This window comes from Heliangelus exortis, chromosome 19 (assembly GCF_036169615.1).
Source record: "Heliangelus exortis chromosome 19, bHelExo1.hap1, whole genome shotgun sequence".
Lineage (NCBI taxonomy): Eukaryota > Metazoa > Chordata > Aves > Apodiformes > Trochilidae > Heliangelus > Heliangelus exortis.
Window position 1 is genome coordinate 8,927,045 of NC_092440.1, and position 21,372 is coordinate 8,948,416.

General features: G+C 38.4%; 2 protein-coding genes across 17 annotated transcripts in view; one reads left to right on the forward strand and one right to left on the reverse strand.

Moving 5' to 3' along the window:
• The window catches only part of RIMBP2 (RIMS binding protein 2), a 126,586-nt gene extending 121,675 nt beyond the window's left edge, over positions 1–4,911 (forward strand). For 6 of the 14 annotated variants that reach the window (XM_071763243.1, XM_071763244.1, XM_071763242.1 and 3 more), the window contains 3 exons: positions 438–509; positions 854–988; positions 3,383–4,911. In XM_071763243.1, coding sequence (XP_071619344.1) covers positions 438–509; positions 854–988; positions 3,383–3,571 — 396 coding nt within the window. In that variant the 3' untranslated portion in view covers positions 3,572–4,911. Of the gene's footprint in view, positions 1–437; positions 510–853; positions 989–1,568 lie in introns of all 14 variants that reach the window. The other 8 variants (XM_071763245.1, XM_071763246.1, XM_071763251.1 and 5 more) reach the window with 4 other exon arrangements.
• A 1,063-nt stretch (positions 4,912–5,974) lies between these two features.
• PIWIL1 (piwi like RNA-mediated gene silencing 1) lies at positions 5,975–20,619 on the reverse strand. Of its 3 annotated transcripts, none has more exons than XM_071763221.1 (21): positions 20,546–20,619; positions 19,804–19,892; positions 17,882–18,020; positions 17,055–17,180; positions 16,067–16,281; positions 15,549–15,670; positions 14,828–14,908; positions 14,377–14,574; positions 13,893–14,004; positions 12,781–12,901; positions 12,279–12,396; positions 12,010–12,124; positions 10,914–11,101; positions 10,274–10,346; positions 9,934–10,134; positions 9,653–9,756; positions 9,119–9,189; positions 8,439–8,592; positions 8,134–8,259; positions 6,937–7,084; positions 5,975–6,231 (listed from the first exon to the last, which is right to left on the reverse strand). In XM_071763221.1, the coding sequence occupies exons 2-21, from the start codon at positions 19,882–19,884 to the stop codon at positions 6,115–6,117; spliced, it is 2,610 nt and encodes an 869-aa protein (XP_071619322.1). In that variant the 5' UTR covers positions 19,885–19,892; positions 20,546–20,619; the 3' UTR covers positions 5,975–6,114. The 3 variants fall into 3 exon arrangements, with proteins under 3 accessions (XP_071619322.1, XP_071619323.1, XP_071619324.1); XM_071763222.1 differs by having other exon boundaries at positions 19,804–19,889; positions 20,546–20,597; XM_071763223.1 differs by lacking the exon at positions 20,546–20,619 and adding an exon at positions 20,450–20,526.
• Positions 20,620–21,372: the final 753 nt, after the last annotated feature.

The window sequence follows — 21,372 nt, forward strand, 5'->3', positions numbered from 1 at the left end:
ACCAGCAACAATAGGATAATTTTTACATTGTCTTTGTAACATGGTAAGAACCTCAGTCAAGATTTGATGCAATTTTCATATATCTATGCATTGTGTAGTATAAACAGGTAAGTATGGGTATACTTAAAAAAATACGGCTTCCTGCCTCACAGGATTCACTTTTAAGGACCTTTGAAACCAGGTAGTTTAAGGCTTCCATTTGTTTAGGTTGTTCAAGGCTTCATCTAGCTCCATTCCGGGGACCTCCAAGGTCTGGTGGCACTCAGCTCTTAACAAGCTTTAAAAAAAAAATTTAGAAAAATTAATAAAGTTTTGTTCTTAAGGTTCCTCAACGGTATCTTAAAGGAGAAGGAAATATATTAATAGGTCTATTATTAATAAAGAAAATGTTAACCTTTGCCTAACAAACATGCAGTTACATGTTCCTTTTTCTGCAGGCTGAGCTGACATTCTGCACAGGGGACATTATCACTGTCTTTGGTGAAATTGATGAAGATGGGTTTTACTATGTAAGTTGGTTTCTGTTTCCTCACTTCAAACTGCTACAAACTGTTAGAGCAATTTCACTTTCTCCTTTAAGAGGAAGAATTTAATCATGGGAGACAATATTCCAGCATTCCTTGCCCAGCTGATTGCTTGTCAATCTTTCAGTTGACAGTGGCTGCCAATTTGCATTTGGAATTTGTTTTTTCTGTTTCCATGGGGTGTTGTGTAAGCTCTTAAGGTCCCAGGTGACCTTTGCAGATATTTCTGCTTCCTCCGTGGTCAAATAGTCAAAAGTATTTTCTTACCTTCTTGGAAACCTACACGTACTTAAACTGAAACATTCACTGACGTTTTCATCATGTTGTAGGGTGAACTTAATGGACAAAAGGGGCTGGTTCCTTCCAACTTTCTAGAAGAAGTGCCTGATGATGTTGAAGTCTTTCTATCTGATGCACCCTCGCCATACGTTCACGACACCCCGATGCGTACAAAAGCAAAAAGGGTAAGCATCTGAATAAGAAAAACTTAAATTTTTATTTTCCATTCCATTCTGACTCATGTATAATTTAGGCATTACTTTTAACATTTTAAATCCATTTGCCCATTTAAAATTAACTTCCAAATATATAAAGCATAAATTACTTTACTTAGCCTTCCGCTAGCTCGTTGCATTTGTAAATGAAGAAGCTAAATTTACTATTTGGTTGTAGTCATTATAATACCTCCAAATATCATTTGAGTTTAAGCAGCTTTTTCCTGGTGAAAGAAGTTACTTCCTAATGCTCCTAAGCTACTCTTACTACATGAAATATCTAGATGAAAGCAAAAGTTGTCATGGACAAAGGCTGGTACAAGCATTCCTTTAATTACAAACTGTCAATGAGCTGATGGATAGTGTTCATCTTTCAGTCCTTATGACTTCCTGTTCCAAATGGCATTAATTGCCCAGAGACTTCTCTTTATGAAAAGACTAATCTTGTTTAGAGTATCTCATTTTTGGTTTTGTTTCATCACTGCAATATTTTTATATATTATATATTTTATATATATTTTTATTTCTTTGCTCATCTGCTTGGAAACAGAAGAAGAGTGTTCATTTCACACCTTAATAAGGCAATGTAGCCTTCACGTAAGTGAGCAACTGAAGATACCAATAGAGATTTCAATTAAAGCTACCTGGCTTATCTAATGCAAGTCTTGAAACTTAATTGTGGGGGAAAAAAAAAAAAAAAAAAAAGAAATATGTCTCCAAAATCCTTGGCCACAGAATAACAGGCTCTATGCTCTTACTGTACCTAGTCAAGTCAATTTAGTTTTTACAGGAGATAAATCCTCTAAAAGGAATCCTCAGAAATAAATCAATTAGACCTCGCTTTATGAAGGTCAACATTTGGAACATATTTCTTCATAAGCTAAATGTTTGTTTACATAGAAAAGAGAGTTTGATGTCTAACTACCCTACAAACAACAGCTGCATATTGCATTGTTAGCCAACCCACGATATAAAAATTCCAAGCTCCTATATCCAGAGAAAAAGCACAACACCCCCAACCCTTAAATAACATCACAATGAAACATAAACTGATATGTACCGTAGTTTGCAAGGGTATAATTGGTTTTGAAACTCATCACTCTCAAAAGCAGTAACAAATTGCCTGCCTTAAAATGTGTTTTCCATAATCGATTATACCCCAAGTCTGCTTGAGACCAACTCTTCAACAGTTCTGAAAAAAATCCCTTCATACGGTACAGTTTACTCCAGTTTTGCTAGAAATGCACATACGAAATATTAGCAACTGTTTGGTTAACCAATGCAATAAAAGTCTCAGTATGAAACATGCAGCTCACTGAATGAATGCATTAGACTAAATATATGGTATCTTCAGGTGTACGTTGGGGTGCTTTACCAAGTTGTTTCTTTTTTTTTTTTTTTCATTAGAATTAGACCTTGATTTAAAATCAAAGTAGGCTTGAAGCCCCTTTGCTTAACTCAGTGTTGCAAAACAAGCCAGTAAATTGCTAATGTTTGAACCTCAAGATAACAGGGGTCCCTATGGCACAGATTCTACCTATGAAAATATCATCGTAATTGATAGCATCATATTTTGTCCGCCAGGCGCTGTAGTTAGGGTAGGCTGAGTATAAATATTTCCAGCATTTTCATTCAAGTGCTTTGATGACTGAAAAAAAAATCAAATAGCTGTTTAAAATATTTAGGAATGCTGTCATGTAACTATCGTATAAGTATCCACCTTCATTCAGCAACCTCATAGCTGCAGCATACACATCAAGCAGTCAGGGTCTTTAAGCTTTCTTTGATTGTAATTAAGGTTCATTTTAGCTTTTTGGTTTTCCTTTTTCTTTTTTTTTTTTTTTCTTTTTTTTTTAAGCCAGTGTGCCATCTTTTCAAATATGTACATAAAGTTTGCTAGCCAATTTTAAAGAAAAGGCATTTACAGGATATGAAAAAAATAAGTGATCATGTAGCATTTTAAGTACTTTCTGAATTTAAGTAACTTCTGAAAACAGTTTGGCTTCTATAGATTACTAATTTGTAGTAATTAACAAATTTATTTTCCTTCAATCTATAGCTATACGTATCCCTCTTCATTTTTGCACTATCAGAGAACTGAAATGCAAAAATAAAACTAGTTTTGTGGCTTTTGTGGCCATAAATAAACATAACCAAAATATATTGGAGTGTTTTCTGTTATCTAAACTTTCTCTCAAAAATTATGTTTTCCTTAAGCCCATACAGTATTTTAAGCCACCAAGTGGCTTAAACTGGCCCTTTTGTTTAAGTGGGTAATGGGACAAGTGATGTTACCAACTTTCTTAATGATGATGGCTTTTAAGCTTTCAAACATTCAATAAATTATAACAATGTACCTAATAGGTTCCTCCTGAGAATACAGGTACATCACGGAGAGCACCATCCCCCACAGTCCATCTCCATTCTGGGTCACCTACGTCACCTATGGGTTCTGGTAGTCCCGGGAGAGGCAGGGATATGTCCTCGAAAAAGAAAAAGGGGCTGCTTTCCAAAGGCAAGAAACTGCTGAAAAAGCTTGGTGCAGTGAAATGATTCATGTACTCCTGGACAACCTGTAAAGCTTCCAGTCTGTGTATTTTATTTTTTTTTTCCAAACGTCAAAACTAGGGCTTTCATGACTGTGCCGTAGTCATACCAAACCTTGGCATTTTTAACTCTGACATCAATAGAATAATGTGAAACACTTAATCTAAACAGCAAGGAAAAAGAAAGTGGATTTGTTGCAAATATTTTTTTTCTTAAAAAAAATTTTAAAAATTGTAAAATTAAGACCAGAACATGGTTTTATTTGAAGTCAACTCACCACCTGCAAGCCATTGGGTAAATCTCAGCTTTTAGTCTTCTTTAACCATGAGTGGGGCAGGGGGAAGAAAACTCAATTGATTCCTGGTTCAGAGATATCAGCCCACTGTATCAAATCTTACCATAAACAGAAATGGTCTTGAAACTCCTAGTTTAATCAGCCTTGATGTTTTGCCTTATTAATGCACAATGATTTGTACTGTCTAATAAATATGCAGCGTATACTTTGTATGTACTGTGTATTCAACTGTCTTTATCTTCCCTAAAACAAGGTAATTTAAGATCAAGTACATTACTGACTCCATTCAATGTCTGACGTAACTCCTGGGAGTTTGAAAGTGCTGTGCAAAATGCTCTTTTTGGTTTTTGCTTCCCCCCTCCCCTCCCCTCCCAATCAACCCCCTTATATAATTTATTTTCACTAAACTGAAATTAGATGCAGTGTAAATTATTCAGAGACTCACCCCGTTTCAACCATACAACCTCCAGTTCCTGGTTCACTGTTCTAAGTTACCAGGAGAAACAAAATAAGATTTATTTACAACAAAATCACCTCTTACTCCCCAACTGTTTTTCCTGTAGAGGAACAGTCCTCAGTTCCAAGACACTATCAGATTGCTGATGTCAGCTTCAAGATAAAGTGCATGTCTGAAGTTAAAAAATACTGTGTTACATACACAGGCCACAGCCAGTAAAAAGGCTGCAACAGGTGATGATCAAATATTAATTGCAATATTGGCATCAAGAAAAAAAACCTTACACATTGATGGCAGTAATTGGCTGTTACTATTTTGTAATTCTTGTCCATTTGTAAATTGTTTTTACTGTTTATACATACTTTTCAGACTGCCTTTCTTTTTGTAATTTATGGAAGGTTTATAAATGAATGATCAAAGCTTCCCCATTGTGTCTTCAGATAATAATGTAAATTACTGTAAGATACCGTCTGCTAGATTATAATTAAAGAAAATAACTGGCCTAAATTTGTGGTAAAGTACTGTGTGGGTGTGTGCATGTGTACAACTGTTGTGTATTATATTTTATATAAATAAATAATTTGATATTTTGTAGAGTGCAGTATGTTTCATGAATCTACTGTATCAGCTGCTTCATCAGAACAAATACCTGTGACAGGTATAGTAAGTGCTAAGCAACCAGAGAAATACAAAATACTAAATAGTGAACAGGGAAAGCTACTGCTCTATGACATCAGAAAGGCCAAAGTACTTCCCAAAAGCCCCTGTGCCCCTCTTCATGACAAATGTCTAATGTTAGAAGTGGGTACAGTTCTCTCAAGCTGAGGGAAAAAAAAGCCTGAACTCTACACAAGTTCTGGCATTTTCCAGAACTGTCAACAGCTGCTGACATTTACTGTAAAAATAAAGTCTCATCTAAATGCAAAACTCCAGGAGCTTCCCAGCACTAAAGAATGGTAGGAAAGTGAATCTACCAAGTGTCACAGAACATGCCCAAAGCCCAATCCATACACAAACCTATCTCACAGCATCAAATGACCAAGGATAACAGCAACAACTTTATTTAAATCTCACAAAGAAAAGGAACACAAGTTACTTAAGAAAGAAACCAAACCAAAACACGAACAGCACTAAACCAAATTCTTCCATATGGACTTGTTTGACTCTGTGCCTGGTAATGAAAAAAAATCTGAAATCAACTTCAGTCAACACAACTGCTATTTGCTTTGCACATGGAGCTATTCCTACTGAATAGTAATGAGAATCTGAGTAGTACAATACAAACCAGGGCTTAAGCACTTGATATTACTTGGAACTGCACAACCAAAATTCCACACACATATTAGAACTAGGAACTTTTTTTTGCACATCAGTGTACTGATAATTCTTTGATGGAAAAACGTTTAACTACATGCTTGTTAAATAAGAAGCGTAATAATAAGTAGTTGATTCCAGTTATCTAAAACAACTGCAGTCACACTAGGAAGGTAAAGAGAAAGTTACAGAGAAAACACATCAATAGAACAGTCCACGCTAAGTCTCACAACCCCCATAACAACATTCAAGCTTAAACAAAGATCTGTGGATCTGTTTCTGTACAGAATACTGCCTTGATAACCAAGAATGGCTGATAGCCTCTTTTTAAGGTAGCAAAGTTCCACAGCCACACATGCTCATTATCCCACGCATGTCTCTAGAAGAAAAAAATAAATGCAACAAAAATCCCCACACAACTACTGAGATAATTCTACATTCCCTAGAAAGGAAACACTATTTTTTATAGCTGGTAACTTAACTTCAAAGATAGTAAAGTTTGTCTGAAAGCATCAGGTTCGGTTCTCTGTGAATACTCTGACCAACAAGGAAAGCCAGTTTATGAGCATACTGGCAAGGAGCAGGTACTCTGATCACACCCTGCAAAAGGTTAAAAAAAAAAAATCAAATTATTTACATCAGTATGCATTCACTACAACAACAACAAATCCTGGAACTCAGAAGTTTGCATACTTGTAATATTTATATTCCCTGTAGTGTATGCAGACTTCTGAAAACACTATTATGTACACTGAATACCTTAAGCAAATTTGATTAATAAAAGAAAACATGCAGAAAAACCTTGACCTTGTTCCCCTCCTCACTCTAAAAAAGCCTCTTATGGAGTTTTATGTTAGATGCAAGATCTCACATAGAGTGAAACGTGTAAGTCATGTGAAATACTCATAGCTGCTAAAGAGACAGATCTAAAGCACACCTCAGACCTGAGCTCACTGTGCTGATGTTGGTATGCAGCAGAAGTCTCAAGGAAAACAGAGGAACCTCTCCACACAGAGGTGTTTCAGCAGGCAAGAAATAATCATTTCAGTTTTGCTCTTGACACAGAAATTGGGAACAATATTCAAAACAAGCCTTTTCTAGTAAGAATTAAAATGACTTCTCAGACTTCAAAAATATTAATTATAGAATGTCTAGTCGTAAAAGCACCACTCCAGAGACACACTTGTAGGTCTTTTGGATCTGCATGGGTGTCTTTAAGGATAACTTTTTCTTATGGATTGTTACTGCAGAGAGATGTGCAGTCTTAGAAGAAAAATATTGTAATTTCCCAGAGGAAACACTTACCGACCAGTTGTAGTACATGTGGCAAAGTTTGTAGGTTAAACGTTGTATATGATCTGGCTTCAGTTTGCTGCTATCATATATGACATTGTAATGGGTGGGTGACACACAGCCATTTCTCACTGTCTGACTGACAAGAAAGAAGTCATACCTACAAAAAAAGAAACACCAGAAGAGCTGGTTTTAGAACAATGCAAATCCCCACAAATTTGTCTTCTTTTTTTTCTTCAAGTGACTTTACATATACTGAGTAAACCTCTGAAGTATGGCTACACTTTGGTCACAAAATAAATCAGTTTCCTCTGCTGAAAGGCCAGGAGATCTGGAAGAAGGTAAATAATCTCATATGGAACACATCTGAAGACCATGAAGATCTTCACCATTCATCATTTACAGTCCTCCCCTGATAACCACCCTGCACACATGCTCAGTTTATGCTCCTCATTCCCTCTGGCACCTTGAGCTGTGTTAGGCTGTTTGTCACCTAACACTGGTGACACCTGCAGCAAGTTGGTAACACACGAAAAGGCAAAACTATCAATCAGTACTGCACATAGCCATAGGAGGCAGAATTGTTCAAGCATCCCTTGACCAAAGCCAAACCTTTCATCCTGGACGGAACAAGCTTTGCATTCCCCAGATACTGGACACATATTTCATGGAGTGTGACTTGGAAAAACATTCAATACTGACAGCAGATGAAGTCATGAGATCTGTGTACGTGTTACCTACACATGTTCTTCTCCTAGTAACTTCCTAGCCACCAGAGAATACCTCCAACACTTGCTCATAGAAGGCACCCATCTTACAAAATAACAAATTTTATGTACAATGTCAAAACTACAGCCAGACAGTCATTGAAAAACAGTCGGGCAATCTTATCAACAGCCATTCATTCAGTACTAAACCTTAAAATCAAGAAAGAAACACCCAAAAGTAAAACAAACACTTACTTAATGCCTTTACATACATGTAGTATACAAATAGTATATGTTGGAAACCATAAAATAATTGCATAATGGATTAATAAAATTTGTTTCTCTGTTTCTTTAATCTACACATTTATTATCATTTCCTTTCAAAAGGACTGAAATGAGGAAAGCATTCTTCTACTTGATACCACAGTCAATCTAATATCAGATTGCCTACCTTTATAATAAGGTTGCCAACAGAGAGAAGAAATGTTACTATCACACTCACCATTCTGGTCTGGTAACCTCCACATCAACAACAGTACCAGGGGGTGGGTTTTTGAGTCCTCCAGCAGTGTGTGCAAAGAATCTGGTATTCACTCTTTTCTTCACAACTATCACAGTAAGTCTTGGACTGAAATAAATGACAATAAAAGGAAAAAAAAAAAAAAGCAACTTATTTAGTTATTTAAGTTCAAAATTAATAAGGATGAAAAGACAAAACAAGCTTAATTTCTAACCACGCTCTGTATCCCAAAAAGTGTATATTTCTCTTAAGAGTATAAAAAAACAGGGTAATGGAAACAGACTTACTTATAGTCTGTGCCAACACTCTTCAAGCAATCCAGAAATTGAGGCACTTCATAATTAACCAAAGTGTTTAGTTGTCCATCTCCTACACCATCACGATATACAATAATACGAGAGGGTAAATAATTATTCCACTTGAACCAGTCTCTCAGAGCAGCTTAAAAACAAAAAAAGAGTAAAAGCTGTTAGCTGTAGCAGCAACTGATTCAAAACCAAAACCAGATCTTTCTTCCTGGAAAAATAGCCTTAAGTTTTGAAACCTAAAGTCTCCAACCTTTCAGTGACCTTACACAGGTATATGTCACGATACACTTATTTTATCTGCCAGGGAAATTCTGGTTTGCCTGTGTCCCAACACAAAGACAAAAGAACCTAAGGAGATTTATCCACTCTGCTGGTGTCTCTCACAGTAAGGAGTCATCATCCTTTATATGACTCCTTTAAAGCATTCTTTGGAGCGCATCGATAAGCTGCATTTAAGAATTGTTAACAAATGGGGGAATCAAAGAAAGATTGTACATAAAATGCTATTAATTTTTTGCAATGTTTACAACTGTATCTTTGTTCCTATCTAAGTGCAAAGTGCTAAGGCTCCCCTCAAGGAAGCTGAGGAGGTATGTTTTGAGAAGTTAAATTGTCATTCCTTGGACCTGACTCAACAAGAGCAGAAAGCCTTCCCTTACTCTGCAAGCAGGCTTTGAGTCCATCCACAAGTTCTTGCCCACGACTTTGAACAACAGAGCGAGAGAACCACCTGTGAAGAACAAAACAGAAGATTCACAAGATTTTCTGTCCTTACTTCAATTAAGTTATTTTTAAAATGGCTTAGTCTTTATGGGGCTTGTGATCAGTGCGGTCACGCACGAGTTAGTGTACTGTGACAGCAGCCCCTGTGGCAGACAAATGCCTCGTCACCAGGCAGGGACAATTCCTCAATCAAAAAACTCCAAAACAAGTCACCCTGATGCCCTCTAATCATCTTGCCCCATCATTTACCTCCTCTCCCAAGCACTCTGGAAGAAGGAGAAGGGTATTCCTTAAAGTATACAGTGGAAAAAATAATTTGCCATCTATAGTTCTTATTAACAATATAGAATAAATTAATTTGGTCACTTTCATGAAGGCCCACCACATTCAAGCTACTTTTCAGTTAAAAGATAACAGGACTTTATTGGGGTTTTTTGATGGTTTTTTTCCATTTGGCATTCAAATCTTACCTAGTCATTGTTTGATTCAGGCTAGAGACAAATCCTGCAATTGACTGCTTTCCAGCTAAGCTGTCATGGTAACAATCAATCCCCACAATCATCACCTGTTTCAGCTTAAAAAAAAAAAATCAATACAGAACATGCATTAATACCTGTAGAGAGGCCAAATCACCCACCACCTCCATCCCATAATGTAACAAGATCATGATGTAAACTTAAATAAAGGCTTGATTTTTAAATAAGGCTCAGTAAAGATAAGTTACCACTTTAACAAAAAAATCTTAACTTACTGGGATCTCAACACTCCAAAGTTCTCCACCCATTTTACAGTTCATTTGTAAGGCAATTTTTGTTGCTATGGCCATAGCAGTCTGAGGCTTACTTAAAGTCCGAGCAATCAAACACTGGCTTGGAATGGGACAATCCGTACATAAGTATTTCTTGATAGCATCATACTTATCCTTTCGGGCACTAGACAAAACACAAACTGCCTTTAAAGAAAAAAAAAGTATGAGTAGGCATGTGGTAGAGACTCAGGAGTCAAGAGTTTCTGTGGATTATTTCTGCAAATGAATCCCAGTAGTCTTACAAAGATTAATGTGATTTGCAGTTATGGATTCAGATACATACGATGTTTGTGTCAGGGGTAACACTTTGCTGTAAAGCCCTTAAATAAGCTTCTGTTCTATCATCTACTTCAATCCTGAAAAGGAAGAGAAAAAATGCTCACAGGAAACCCACAACTAACATCTATTGAAACTTCTGCAAGAACATAAATGCTCAGTATGTATCCATACTGCACCAAGTGTCACATTTCTAGCTATTAACATGTACATGTTAAAGATGTACAATGTTAACATTTTGATGATTCAGAGAAATTAAGCCCAAAAGCAATGAAATTCGAAGTCAGAGCAAGCATAGGTACTCAGAGGAGGACATTTGCAATAAACCCAAATCAGAATACATCCAAAGTCTGCAAGGAAACATATTCTCCTAGTATGACATATATCTACACTGGAGAAGGTTTTGCTCAATGACTGTATGTCTAACAGTGTTTGGTTTTGGAACACTCTAACCCCAATGAAATGTCTCAAGGGAAAGAATGAACAAGAAAATCAGTCACAATCTGCATACTGAAAGTGACTTCATTTTATAAAAAAATCTCACACGAGTCAGTAGTGTGACATTCTATGCTAACTCCTCGTTTAACCTGCTAACAGCTATACCTCAGTAATTATGATTCTTCCATCAGCTTTCTAAAGACACTCACATAGTTGCCTTGTTCATCCTGATTCCCATTGATGGTGTGACTTTAAAGAGATTCTGAATTAATGTATTAGCAACATCATAGTTGCGCCGTGTGTATACTAAGAGCCAGTTGTCCAGAGGCTTGGAACAGATCAAGGGAACTCCTCTGGTTTCCCTTGACCAATCAGCAAGCTGAGGGTTGTAGTCAAACTGTCAGTAAGAGATGGAAGAGAAAGAAATCAGCACCCTACCAACCAAGCTATACCACAACTTCTGTCTCATTACGTTCAAGACTTCTATCTAGAAAAAAAATGATGCTATTTTTACCTGTTATTTTACTGTCCTTGTCACTAATTTAAAATAAGCTTTACCTAGCAGTCTCAGAAGTCCTACACTCTTCAAATGCTTCACTCGTAATTATGGAAAGAAGCTTAAGATTTTAGACCAAGAAAGTCATTACTATTTGCTCCACATTTTTGTGCTACAATGACATAGCTGTTACAAATTGACTTATTTTTCTCCCATTTTTCCTTTTCATAAGGTAACTGCTTGAGAAAAGTAGAATCAGAAAAAAGATACCAGATCTTAAAGACACAAAAAAGCTTTACCAAATACACAGACCTACACATCAAGACACTGTACAATGCCCTTTTCCATCTAGCATCCACTCAAAGCAAATATAGACTTCTACTACAAAGCAAATATATGATGCTTTATGGAAATCTATGACTGAATTTAAACCAAGCTATATTGAAGACTCACACCCCCTTTGAGTTAACACATACTGTATGTGTTCTATCTACTAAGCTGAAATAGTGGCTTTGCATTTGAAAGCCCTGGTATTTTAATAAATGGAAAATAATGAGAAACATCTCTGGTGTATCTGAAATAACTTTGTTTAGACAGATTGTTTTGAAAGGATGACACTATTTAATGCAAGCCAGCAAAGTCTCCAGGGCTTTCTAAACTCAACTTGAAAACAATTCAAAAAGATTCAAAGTCTACTGTTTGGAGAGAAGCTTGTGTAATCCTTCACATATAAGTCAACAAATATTTCCTTCCTTAAGAACTTGCTTCATCAGTGAGATGCAGAATATTTCAGAAGTTGTTTTATTTACCACACTCCCTGATTGCAGGATCTTTTCTCCTTGAACAACTCTTGCCGAAAAGGATAACAAATTAGAATCAAAGCTTAAACCCCAGTCTCTGAGCTCTTTCTGAACATTGTCGTCTCTGTTTAAAAACAAGACTTAAAATTAAAACATGAAGAAACTTGTTCTTGCCAAGACTTTTGTAAAAGCAGAAATATATCTGAAGTTTGTTGCAAGAAAAGTTTAACATTCAAATTTTTTAATGACGAAGAAGAGAAGACATTAAGGTAGCATACTTTTGCATGTAGTCAATAAGTCTTTTAACTTCACGCTGTCTTTGCTCAGGTGGCAGTCGTGTGTGAATGGCCAAGTCTTTCATCATATTAAAATCATTACGCATCTTCTCAGTTAATCCTGTTAATGGCAAAGTCTTTCTCTGAGTAAAAATTAGATTAAGGACTAAGAAAAGTAAACTTGCCAGTCATGGAGATTAACTGACTGCAGACACCTAAAGTGGTGTCAATAGGATTCAAGGTTTTGAGTTTCTCCCTGTGTATACATTCCTGTCTGCAAAGAATAAAAAAAAAAAATCCTAGATTTTTGCAGAGGAAACCACAGAAGACATGTGGATCTCTAAATTACCAAAGCAAAACAAAACAGTGCTGAGATGGACAGGTACTGCTAGTGCAAAACACAAATTATTTTACTTAACTTGGTAAGAGGCTACTGTTAATATACCAGTTTCAGTAGGCATTGTAGTTTGACAGGTGCCTAGGCATAAAAAAAACACTGTAGTACCTGTTAGGAAGCAGAGCTCTGGAATCAGAACCACAGGTCCTGGCACAATGTTTCCTCTCATCCTCTTGGACTGACTGATTAAGACAGGCTGGTTCAAGTCAGTAATTTCTTGATTATATTGCTGTATTAGAAATAGATGTTGTGTGTTAGTTTATTCATAACCAACACTCAGTTCTCCTTAATAATGGTCACTTTCAGAAAATGTGCATTTTTTCTAAAACAAGAACAAACCAAAAGCAACCAGCAACTTTTCAATTGGCACATCTCACTTGAAAATGGTTTTGTCAGAGAAGGCCAAACAGGGAAGCACTGTTCTCTCTACTGTTGCTATCAAACTGTTGACTTGTTAGAGACAATAAAAAGAATGCTTCTGCCTTGCTTGAGGCTGTATCACCCACAAAATCTAACTCCAGATTAGGATGCTCATTCCAGTTCAGTAATGGACATGGTTCCCTCCCTACAGAGCAATTTAATTTAAAACACCACAACAAACAGGATTCCAAGTGAAAATTCTGAAATTCAGCCCACCGGCAATCTTTCCTTACACCTGGCAGAAGTTGTTCTGTCTAGTGGTCATTAATTTAGTTTGGAAAAAAAGATGAACAACCAAACCACAAAAAGGCAACACAAGCTGACAGTCAACACACATGCAAGATCAGAGCAAAGGCAAGAAAGCAGAGAAAATTTACCATTTATAAACTTCACCCTGAATGAGAACAGATAATTTCTATGTTGCTTCTAGTTCATTAAGTCCCATCCAGATTTACAGTTCAAACTGATGTATAGAGAGATTTCACAATGTTGTCCTGGGACACTACCACTATATCCCTCTCAGATTAGCTGGCCCTGCTTCCACCTTCTGTATGGTTCCTTTTTTAGTTTCCCAGAAGCTCCTTGTTCACTTATCCTGGCATTATCCTGTCAGTAGCCTGACTCACTGGGATAGACTACTCATGCCAAATCATGTTGTGCAGGTTATTTGTGGCTATCAGAATACATAGTATCCATTAAAAGTAAAATTCTGTTAAAGAAAATGCTGAATTATCAGGCATTATAAATAAATCTCTACAAGTTACAGCATAATACACACACTGACAATTAAGTTTCCATACCCTTCTGTAGTACTCCACAAAGCTGATCTCAGAACCATCTGCTCTTCTAAAGGTACACTGTGGATTGCCATCCCAGTCAATGTCATCAATTCTGTATGTTTTGTTATTGTACCTAAATAAACAATTTCATCAGTTGCTTTTTTAAAATCTTATATGGAAAAAAAATAGAATGGTGGGTTGGAAAAGTTAATAGCAATATTCATCTGAATTGAAAGTTTTGCTATCTGCAGCAGTAACTTCAAGCTTGCAATTGTAACAGGCCATCAATCCTCCTAAAAGCTAAATTACAATAAATCAAAACAGAACAAACCCAGTAAATACATCCTGCTCTTGTAAATGCCATCACCTTGATTTTGCCTGAGTTTGCTAGCTTGACGATGAAAGCATTTTCATGCTTTCTGAAGCTCCACTGTATACTTCACGGACACGGAACATCTCGGGGGAAAAAAACCCACATCTGCAAGATGAGTCCAGAGAGACTTACTTTGTAAGAACAACCAAACCTATCAGCTCTTTAGCACAGGCATCTCTAAATCTTTGCTCTCCAATCTGCTGAAACAGACTGTACATAAAATCCAACACTGTTTCACTGCGAAGAACCTTATGGCTCACATCTGCACATAACATAATGCTCTCTTCATACTGAAGGATAGAACTTGTGAAGCCCGGCCAAACCATCAACCTGTCAAAAAGGAACATACATAATCTTAATGTGCTTCAAAGTATCTATATTTTCACCCCTAGAGTTATTCCTGTATAATATACACTGGTAAAGTGTAATGAGACGTTACACTAAGAAGCAGCTTAAGATAGGAGATCTCATGGTTTCTGGGAATACCAATTTTTCAGTCCACAAGATAACCACCAGAATGGCATCAAAATATAATCCTTTATCCCTGCAACCCTCCTAAATCAGAGTATCCTTTTTGCCAAACCTGTGGTTAGGGATGCTGACTGGGTCATTGGGGTTGTAATAATTACGTCCAATCTGCTGCAAATTCATCATCTTCAGAAGCCTAAGAAGTTGAAACATGTATGTTATTTACTGTTATTATTCAAATTATTATTATCAAACAATGCATGGTCACATCCCTCTGCATAACCTTGATTTTGTTCACCTGACTAGATGGTACAGTCTTAGTGGTGAACTTTTCATTCAGCTCAGTTTAGAAAGGCCACACTTATTAACAACAATGAAACATTTGAGAATAAGTTACCATACAACCTAACCCTTCACCAGCCAGCTGAAGGTAGCAGTCTCAACAAGCTACATTTCAGGTGAAGCAGGTAGTCCAGGTACCAAGGTTACATGAGAAGACTACAGCAAAAAAGTAATTTGCCAGTTCCAGGTCCTGCACTACTATTTGCTTTAAGAGGCAAACCCAAAGACACAAATGAGGACAGAGATAGGACTAACTGCCTACAACAGTTAGCACTCCAGTGTGAATCTGCTTGCTCAAGGAAAAGCTATACACTCATTTCACACTGACACGTGCCAGAAACCTCTATATAACTGCACATTAAAATGTTGCCCAATGTGATTGGCCACACAGTAACAGTAGGTACTAAAGGCTTAAAAATCTACATTTATACTATTGATGTGTAGTCTATTCTTAAGTCAGATATTTTTAGATAAAGGTTACTTGAGCAGCAAACCTTCTAAAGATGATGTTATAGAACTGCAGACAAGTAGGCGAGGAAGGTGGCAACTCATTAGTCAATGTGATTGTTATCTTCACATTCTCATCATGTCGAGTCCTACTAAACACTTCAGTAACCTACAAAGGTGAAGTCAGATTAATAAAACTAGAGGCTAACAGGGGTGTGTAACAGAGCAGAATGGAGACATCTGAACTAAAGATGAGGACAGGGAGATCACTTATCAATTACCATCATAGGAAATGGACTCAACTTGAAGGTAATAAATAAGCAGAAGATATTGCTAGTTAATATATATTTAATTCCGAGTTCTGGTACTAGGAGGCAGAAAGACAAACATCAGAACACATACTGAAAATATCTTCCTCTTCTCCTTTTCCTATGCTCAACTTCACTCAACTTTCCTCTGCCTCCCACTGTTACCACCACAGGTTACTCAGATCTCTTTGGCAGAGGGGGACAGCACCACAGAATGCAAGTTAAAGTTCAAACTAAATAGCATTCCCATACCACACCTTATTTCCTAGTTTTCTTGGCAAGAATAATATTGATCCATCAAACGCATGTGTCTTTCCAATTAGCTCTTCATGCTGAAAGAGCAAAGCTGATCGAAGCCGACGTGCTTCCACCTCAGGGTTATAGCCAATGTGGTACTGATACAAAGCCCACTGGGGTCGAGACTTCAAACGGAAGTAATTTGTAGTTAATTTTAGCAGAGTACCTGAAGAACCTAAAATGAGAGGTAAACATCTTAGTAGATAGAAAATTCTACCAGTTCACAGGTAATTCAACAGCTCTGAGAAATTTTAAGAAGCTAAGGTATTTGAATATTAGTGATCACTTGCACTCTGCAACTGTTCTAGCTCAGTCAGCTACAGGAATAGAGTTGCTGGAGACAGAAAAACTAGGTGAGAAAGAAAACAGATCCACTGCTCCTGGCCCAAAGTGACTGGTAAGCTCTACCACTCTGGGGCACATGGCATGCTCCAGTTAGCACTCCAGTAAGCAAAAAGGCATCATAGTTGCCATCTCAGAGTCACCTGCCATACAAAACTATTCCAAAATCTGGCACTGTTAAAATATTAAAAAGTATAGCATCCTAGCAAGAAGGCAGGATCCCTGCAACAGCCTCCTTTTACTTCTCATATTCATGAATGCATCTCGAGGAAAGAAGCATAACAAATTCGTTAGATCAATGTTTTAAAAACCAGAACTTCTAGAAGCAAACCTAGAGTCATGAAGCATCCTGCTAGAAGTGGACATCAGAAACATACAAGGATTACTTATGTCTAAATAGTTGCAATTTAAAATGCTTCACAGCTTCTGTCCAAAGCACTTAACTATCAGACATGTCACCTTACTGTTCCTCTTCAGCTATTGGGAGCAACTTTGCCTATTACTTAATGGAGATTTTATTTGTTTCTCTAGGGGTTACATAAAGCAGACATAAAGCAAAATTATTTTTCATTTCAACTTGCTTACATGTCTATAATCTGAACATACCAGTTTTTGATTCTTGAACATGTTCTATGGCTTGCCGAGTATTTACCCCGAGATCATGGAAATCTCTTCGACGTCCACCCCTATCTGCTAAAGACAATTCCTGAAATCCTGCTGAAATCTGTAATCCTAGAATTTGAGGAAAACAAAGAATTCCAATCAAGTTTTATATACAAATAGAATTAAATACAATTCAATTTTGAAAGCCACAAAATTAAGGGAAATCATGAAACATTAAGTTTCAGTTTTTGCTGTCTAGTAAATTTAAGAACAGCATCCAGGTAACACATTATCTTCCTAAGCTTCTGCAGATTTACAGACAATTAACTAGAAAGCAAATAGGGTAAGCAAAAGATGTAAACTATCCAAAAGAATAATGTCTTCTCCAAATATAGGAAGGACAGACCCTTCATTTTGTCTCCAGCTGGTACAGAAATGATAAATATACACTGATGCAAAATAGCTACAAAATAGGTAAGGAAGTTTCATTTCCTTATTAAGATTGAAGAGGAATAATGAAGTATCAAAATGAAATTTACTATTTGGTATTCATGCAGTTAGTTGTGCCAACAGCCCTAATTTATTTTTTGAACTATTTTGATAGAGAAGATAGTACAGACTGAGGAGAGCAAACTTAACATAATTTTCAAAATTCCTGGTAGTTACACTGCACCTCAGAACAACAATGCCACCATCACACAGTCAACTTCTCCAAATCTAAGTAATAAGTATAATTTTGAAAAGAAAAATTAGAAATACAGTCTAAAAAATGTCTTAATTACATTCTCTTCAAAACACTTGCTCTTGTGAGCTTTCTAGCCCTTTCTGACCTTCTGGCCTTCTCTGGTACTGGGCCTGAGGGACTCTCTGTTGTCCACGAGCACCAGGTGCTTCTGGTATAGCTGGAGGAACATGGGGGTGCTGAGGCTGCAGCCGGCCAGGTAGCTGGCTGGGCAAAATTTGCTGAACCTGCAAAAGTTGGGAACAACTTTTCCTTCTGCAACTGAAGAAACAGCATAGTTCCAAGAGCAAAACAAATTCACTAATCAAGTACAGAATACTCAAATACCCATGTGTAACACTTACATAAGCCTGTATCTTTTCTCCTATATTACATAGCAAATTTAGTGGTAAAGTACTTTGAGTTATGTCTATTAAAGTATTAAAAAGTGTCCTGCCTGGTAGACCTTCAACACACAACCTTCCGCCATGAGCAATCCTGCAATTCGGATTTTCAGGTTACTGAACTGCATCCTGCTCCACAAGTCAGTCTTCCCGTGAGTAATCAAGTTTTCCACTTTAAGTGTAAGCAAGCAAGAGGCCCATACAAAGTATGATCACAAAACCTGAGCTAGAGAGTTGGCCTATCTGTCTCTTACTGCAACATAGCAGCAGGGATCCCCTGTAACAGCGTCACACAGCCTGCCAGCAACCCATTCCTGGAGTTCCCTCTGCTCCTTTGCTCTCAGCACTCTTTCTACATGTCTCGCTATTCCCACATACATGTTCTGAACACAAGAGCAGTAACTAAGAAGGCCTCTCTGTTCTTATACTGTCCAGCTAATTTTTACACATTATAAAATCTGTCAGAAGTACACCATGTAAAAAGTCTAAACACCCATGAACACAAACTGCAAAGATAAAATGTACACAACCCAACAGTCTATAGGAATATAATCAATCAGAGTGCAGTACTATCACAGAAACAGCATATCACAGATTTTGTAGTCCCTGTAATATTCCCAAGAGTAGCTCACAAATAATCTCACACCCATATTCCATCCCTGCCCCTGCAGGAAGCAGCAGTGTCACCTATATGGGTTCTCTAGTCCAACAGCTCATGCTTAGGTCCTAATTTTTAACTTATCACTCTTACTCATTCTGCAACCTCTTTTCAACATGTCTTCAGAAACTCTTCTGGAACTAACCCTCTTAGAGGGAGATGCATTCAGTCTACATAGTAGAACAGTGTCAGCCTACAGAGAAAAAAAGACAAACCAGACTTTTCTCCACTCAGACTGCAAGAACAGTCATAGTCCATAGCCATAGTACCTCACCTCTACTCTTTCTTTTACTTTCCCTTTACCCACATAGGACACTGGTATCACCTCCCAACTTCTACTAACAGCTCCATTCAAGTCAAAGACACCAAATTTGAAGTGATGAGATCTCTTATGGTTATAAATTCTACTCCAGGTTCAAGAGGCACACCAGTACTACTGCTAACGCAAGAAGCATTTCACAACTCATGGAACAGAACTTCAAACAATCTTCTATTATGATTTAAAGTCATATGAAACTAGAAAGAAACAGACTAGCAACACTCCTCCAGACTAACCACATTCTCAACAGTTCAAATGCAGTGACAGAAAGTCCTTGATACTAAAATTAAAACCAACTGAAACAGGTCAGAACACCAGCCAGACTCAGGTTATGCCCAAATATCCATCAGCAGCGGCTTAATATGTTCTGCTTCTCAGCAGGGCATCCCAGTGGACAAAGCAGAGTATGAAAAAAACTACATATGTCCACTAGCTCTGTTACGAAAACTGCTTTAGAATACAGTACTTGTTTGTAATCACACAAAAATTTCATTAATAAAAGGAATTAATATAACTATATCCCTAACTTACTACATACATAAACACATTTATCATCTAACATATATATCTGATATTAAAATAGAAAGCATTTGAGATATGGCATTTCAAAGCCTAGCTGTGGTAAAAAAAAATTTAGAAAACCAACTTACAGATGCAGCTCCTACAAGAGGAAGAGGAATCTCCTGTTCTCGAAGTCTTCCTCTTGCTCTGGCTCTAGCTCTTCCAGTCATCCTCTCTTCTAAGACAAATCACCTTCAGCATTAGACTTCAATCTCCTCCTTTTCCCATCCTTATTCCAGTAAATATTATGAGCAACACTACTGCATTTGCCCTTGTTTAATTTCAAATGGTTCAGTAAAATCCACCCCCCTCTGCAATCTTCCTTATTCTTGGATTTCCACACTAACACTGCCACAACAGATACAGTGGGCACGTCACAGCTTTTTCTAGCCAAGCCTAAACCAACTGGCAAATCCCACCACAAATTCTGCAGCTGTGAAATCAGCCAGATTAAAAAGCATAGTGACACCTGCAACCTCATCCGAGCACAACTTCGCCTATCAAGCAGCACATGCTTCACCTACAGCACATGCCAACTCTTACTGCCTGATCAGATTCTCCTGACGCAAACTGGCCCCAGAGGCCTACCCAGCCCCACAGAGACCTTTCCCTTCTATTTAGGTTCGGCCCTGACTTCTCTGCCGTCCTCCAGTAGTCTCCCGGACCCAATCTGTGCCCAGAGGCGCCATCCCCGCCCCTCCTCCACCACCAGCCATGCTGGGCCCTCAGCGCTACCTCCACTTGCTGCCGGGCCGTGAAGGGTTTCTGCTCCCACCCCAAAGATACACAGCAGCCCGTCCTCTTCACAACACCACACGACTTCGTTCCCACCTGGGTGACTCCCGCAGCCGAAGGTACCCGCAGATCGCTCCCCAGCCACAACAACCTCAGCACCTCTCAGGCCACCACCCCTCAGCCGCACCCCCCGCGCGCATGCGCTGAACTCCTGGGCCGCACGCTCTCGCCCTGCAAGGCGGGAACGCAAACTCTTCCCTGATTGGCTCCTGAGGCCCGAGCGCTGCCGGGGAGTCGCGAAGAGTCCCGAAGAGGGGCCGGAAAAATCCCGGGGAGACGCGGATCGCTGTGGCGGTCGCAGCGCCGTTTCTCTCCCGCTCGGGGCAGTGCTCAGCGCTGGCGTCTGCGGGCTCCAGACAGAAGTGGTGCTGAGCGTTTCCCTCGATAACACCGACAAAAAATTATCTAGGGGCTGAGGTTCGAGGTGTCCTCTCCGGCCATCCACCCCGCCCTATTCCTGAGGCGCCCCTGAGGTGCGGGGCAGCGCTGCCCCCTGCAGCCGTTCGTGCGCGGTGGCAGAACCGGGGTTCGGTTCGCCTTTTGTCAGAGGAGAATTTTGCCGTTAAAAATTTTTCTCTTCCCACTTGTTTCTCGAAAAATGAATTTAAGTTGACCAGAAGGTGGAGCAATAAACCCAACGATGTAATTGAGGTTGTTTCAGTGAAGGGCAGCGTTTGTCAGCAGCGTTCGGAACGCTGGCAGCTCAGCTACTTGCTCCTTCCCAGAAAGGAGTTTCCTAACAGAGAAATTGTGGGCAATGGACACATGGAAGCTGCAGGAATGATTTGACACGATCCGATGAAACATCAGCAGCAGCCTTACCTTCCAGTGAGATAGGTGCTTCAGCAGGCTGAGAGTCAAAT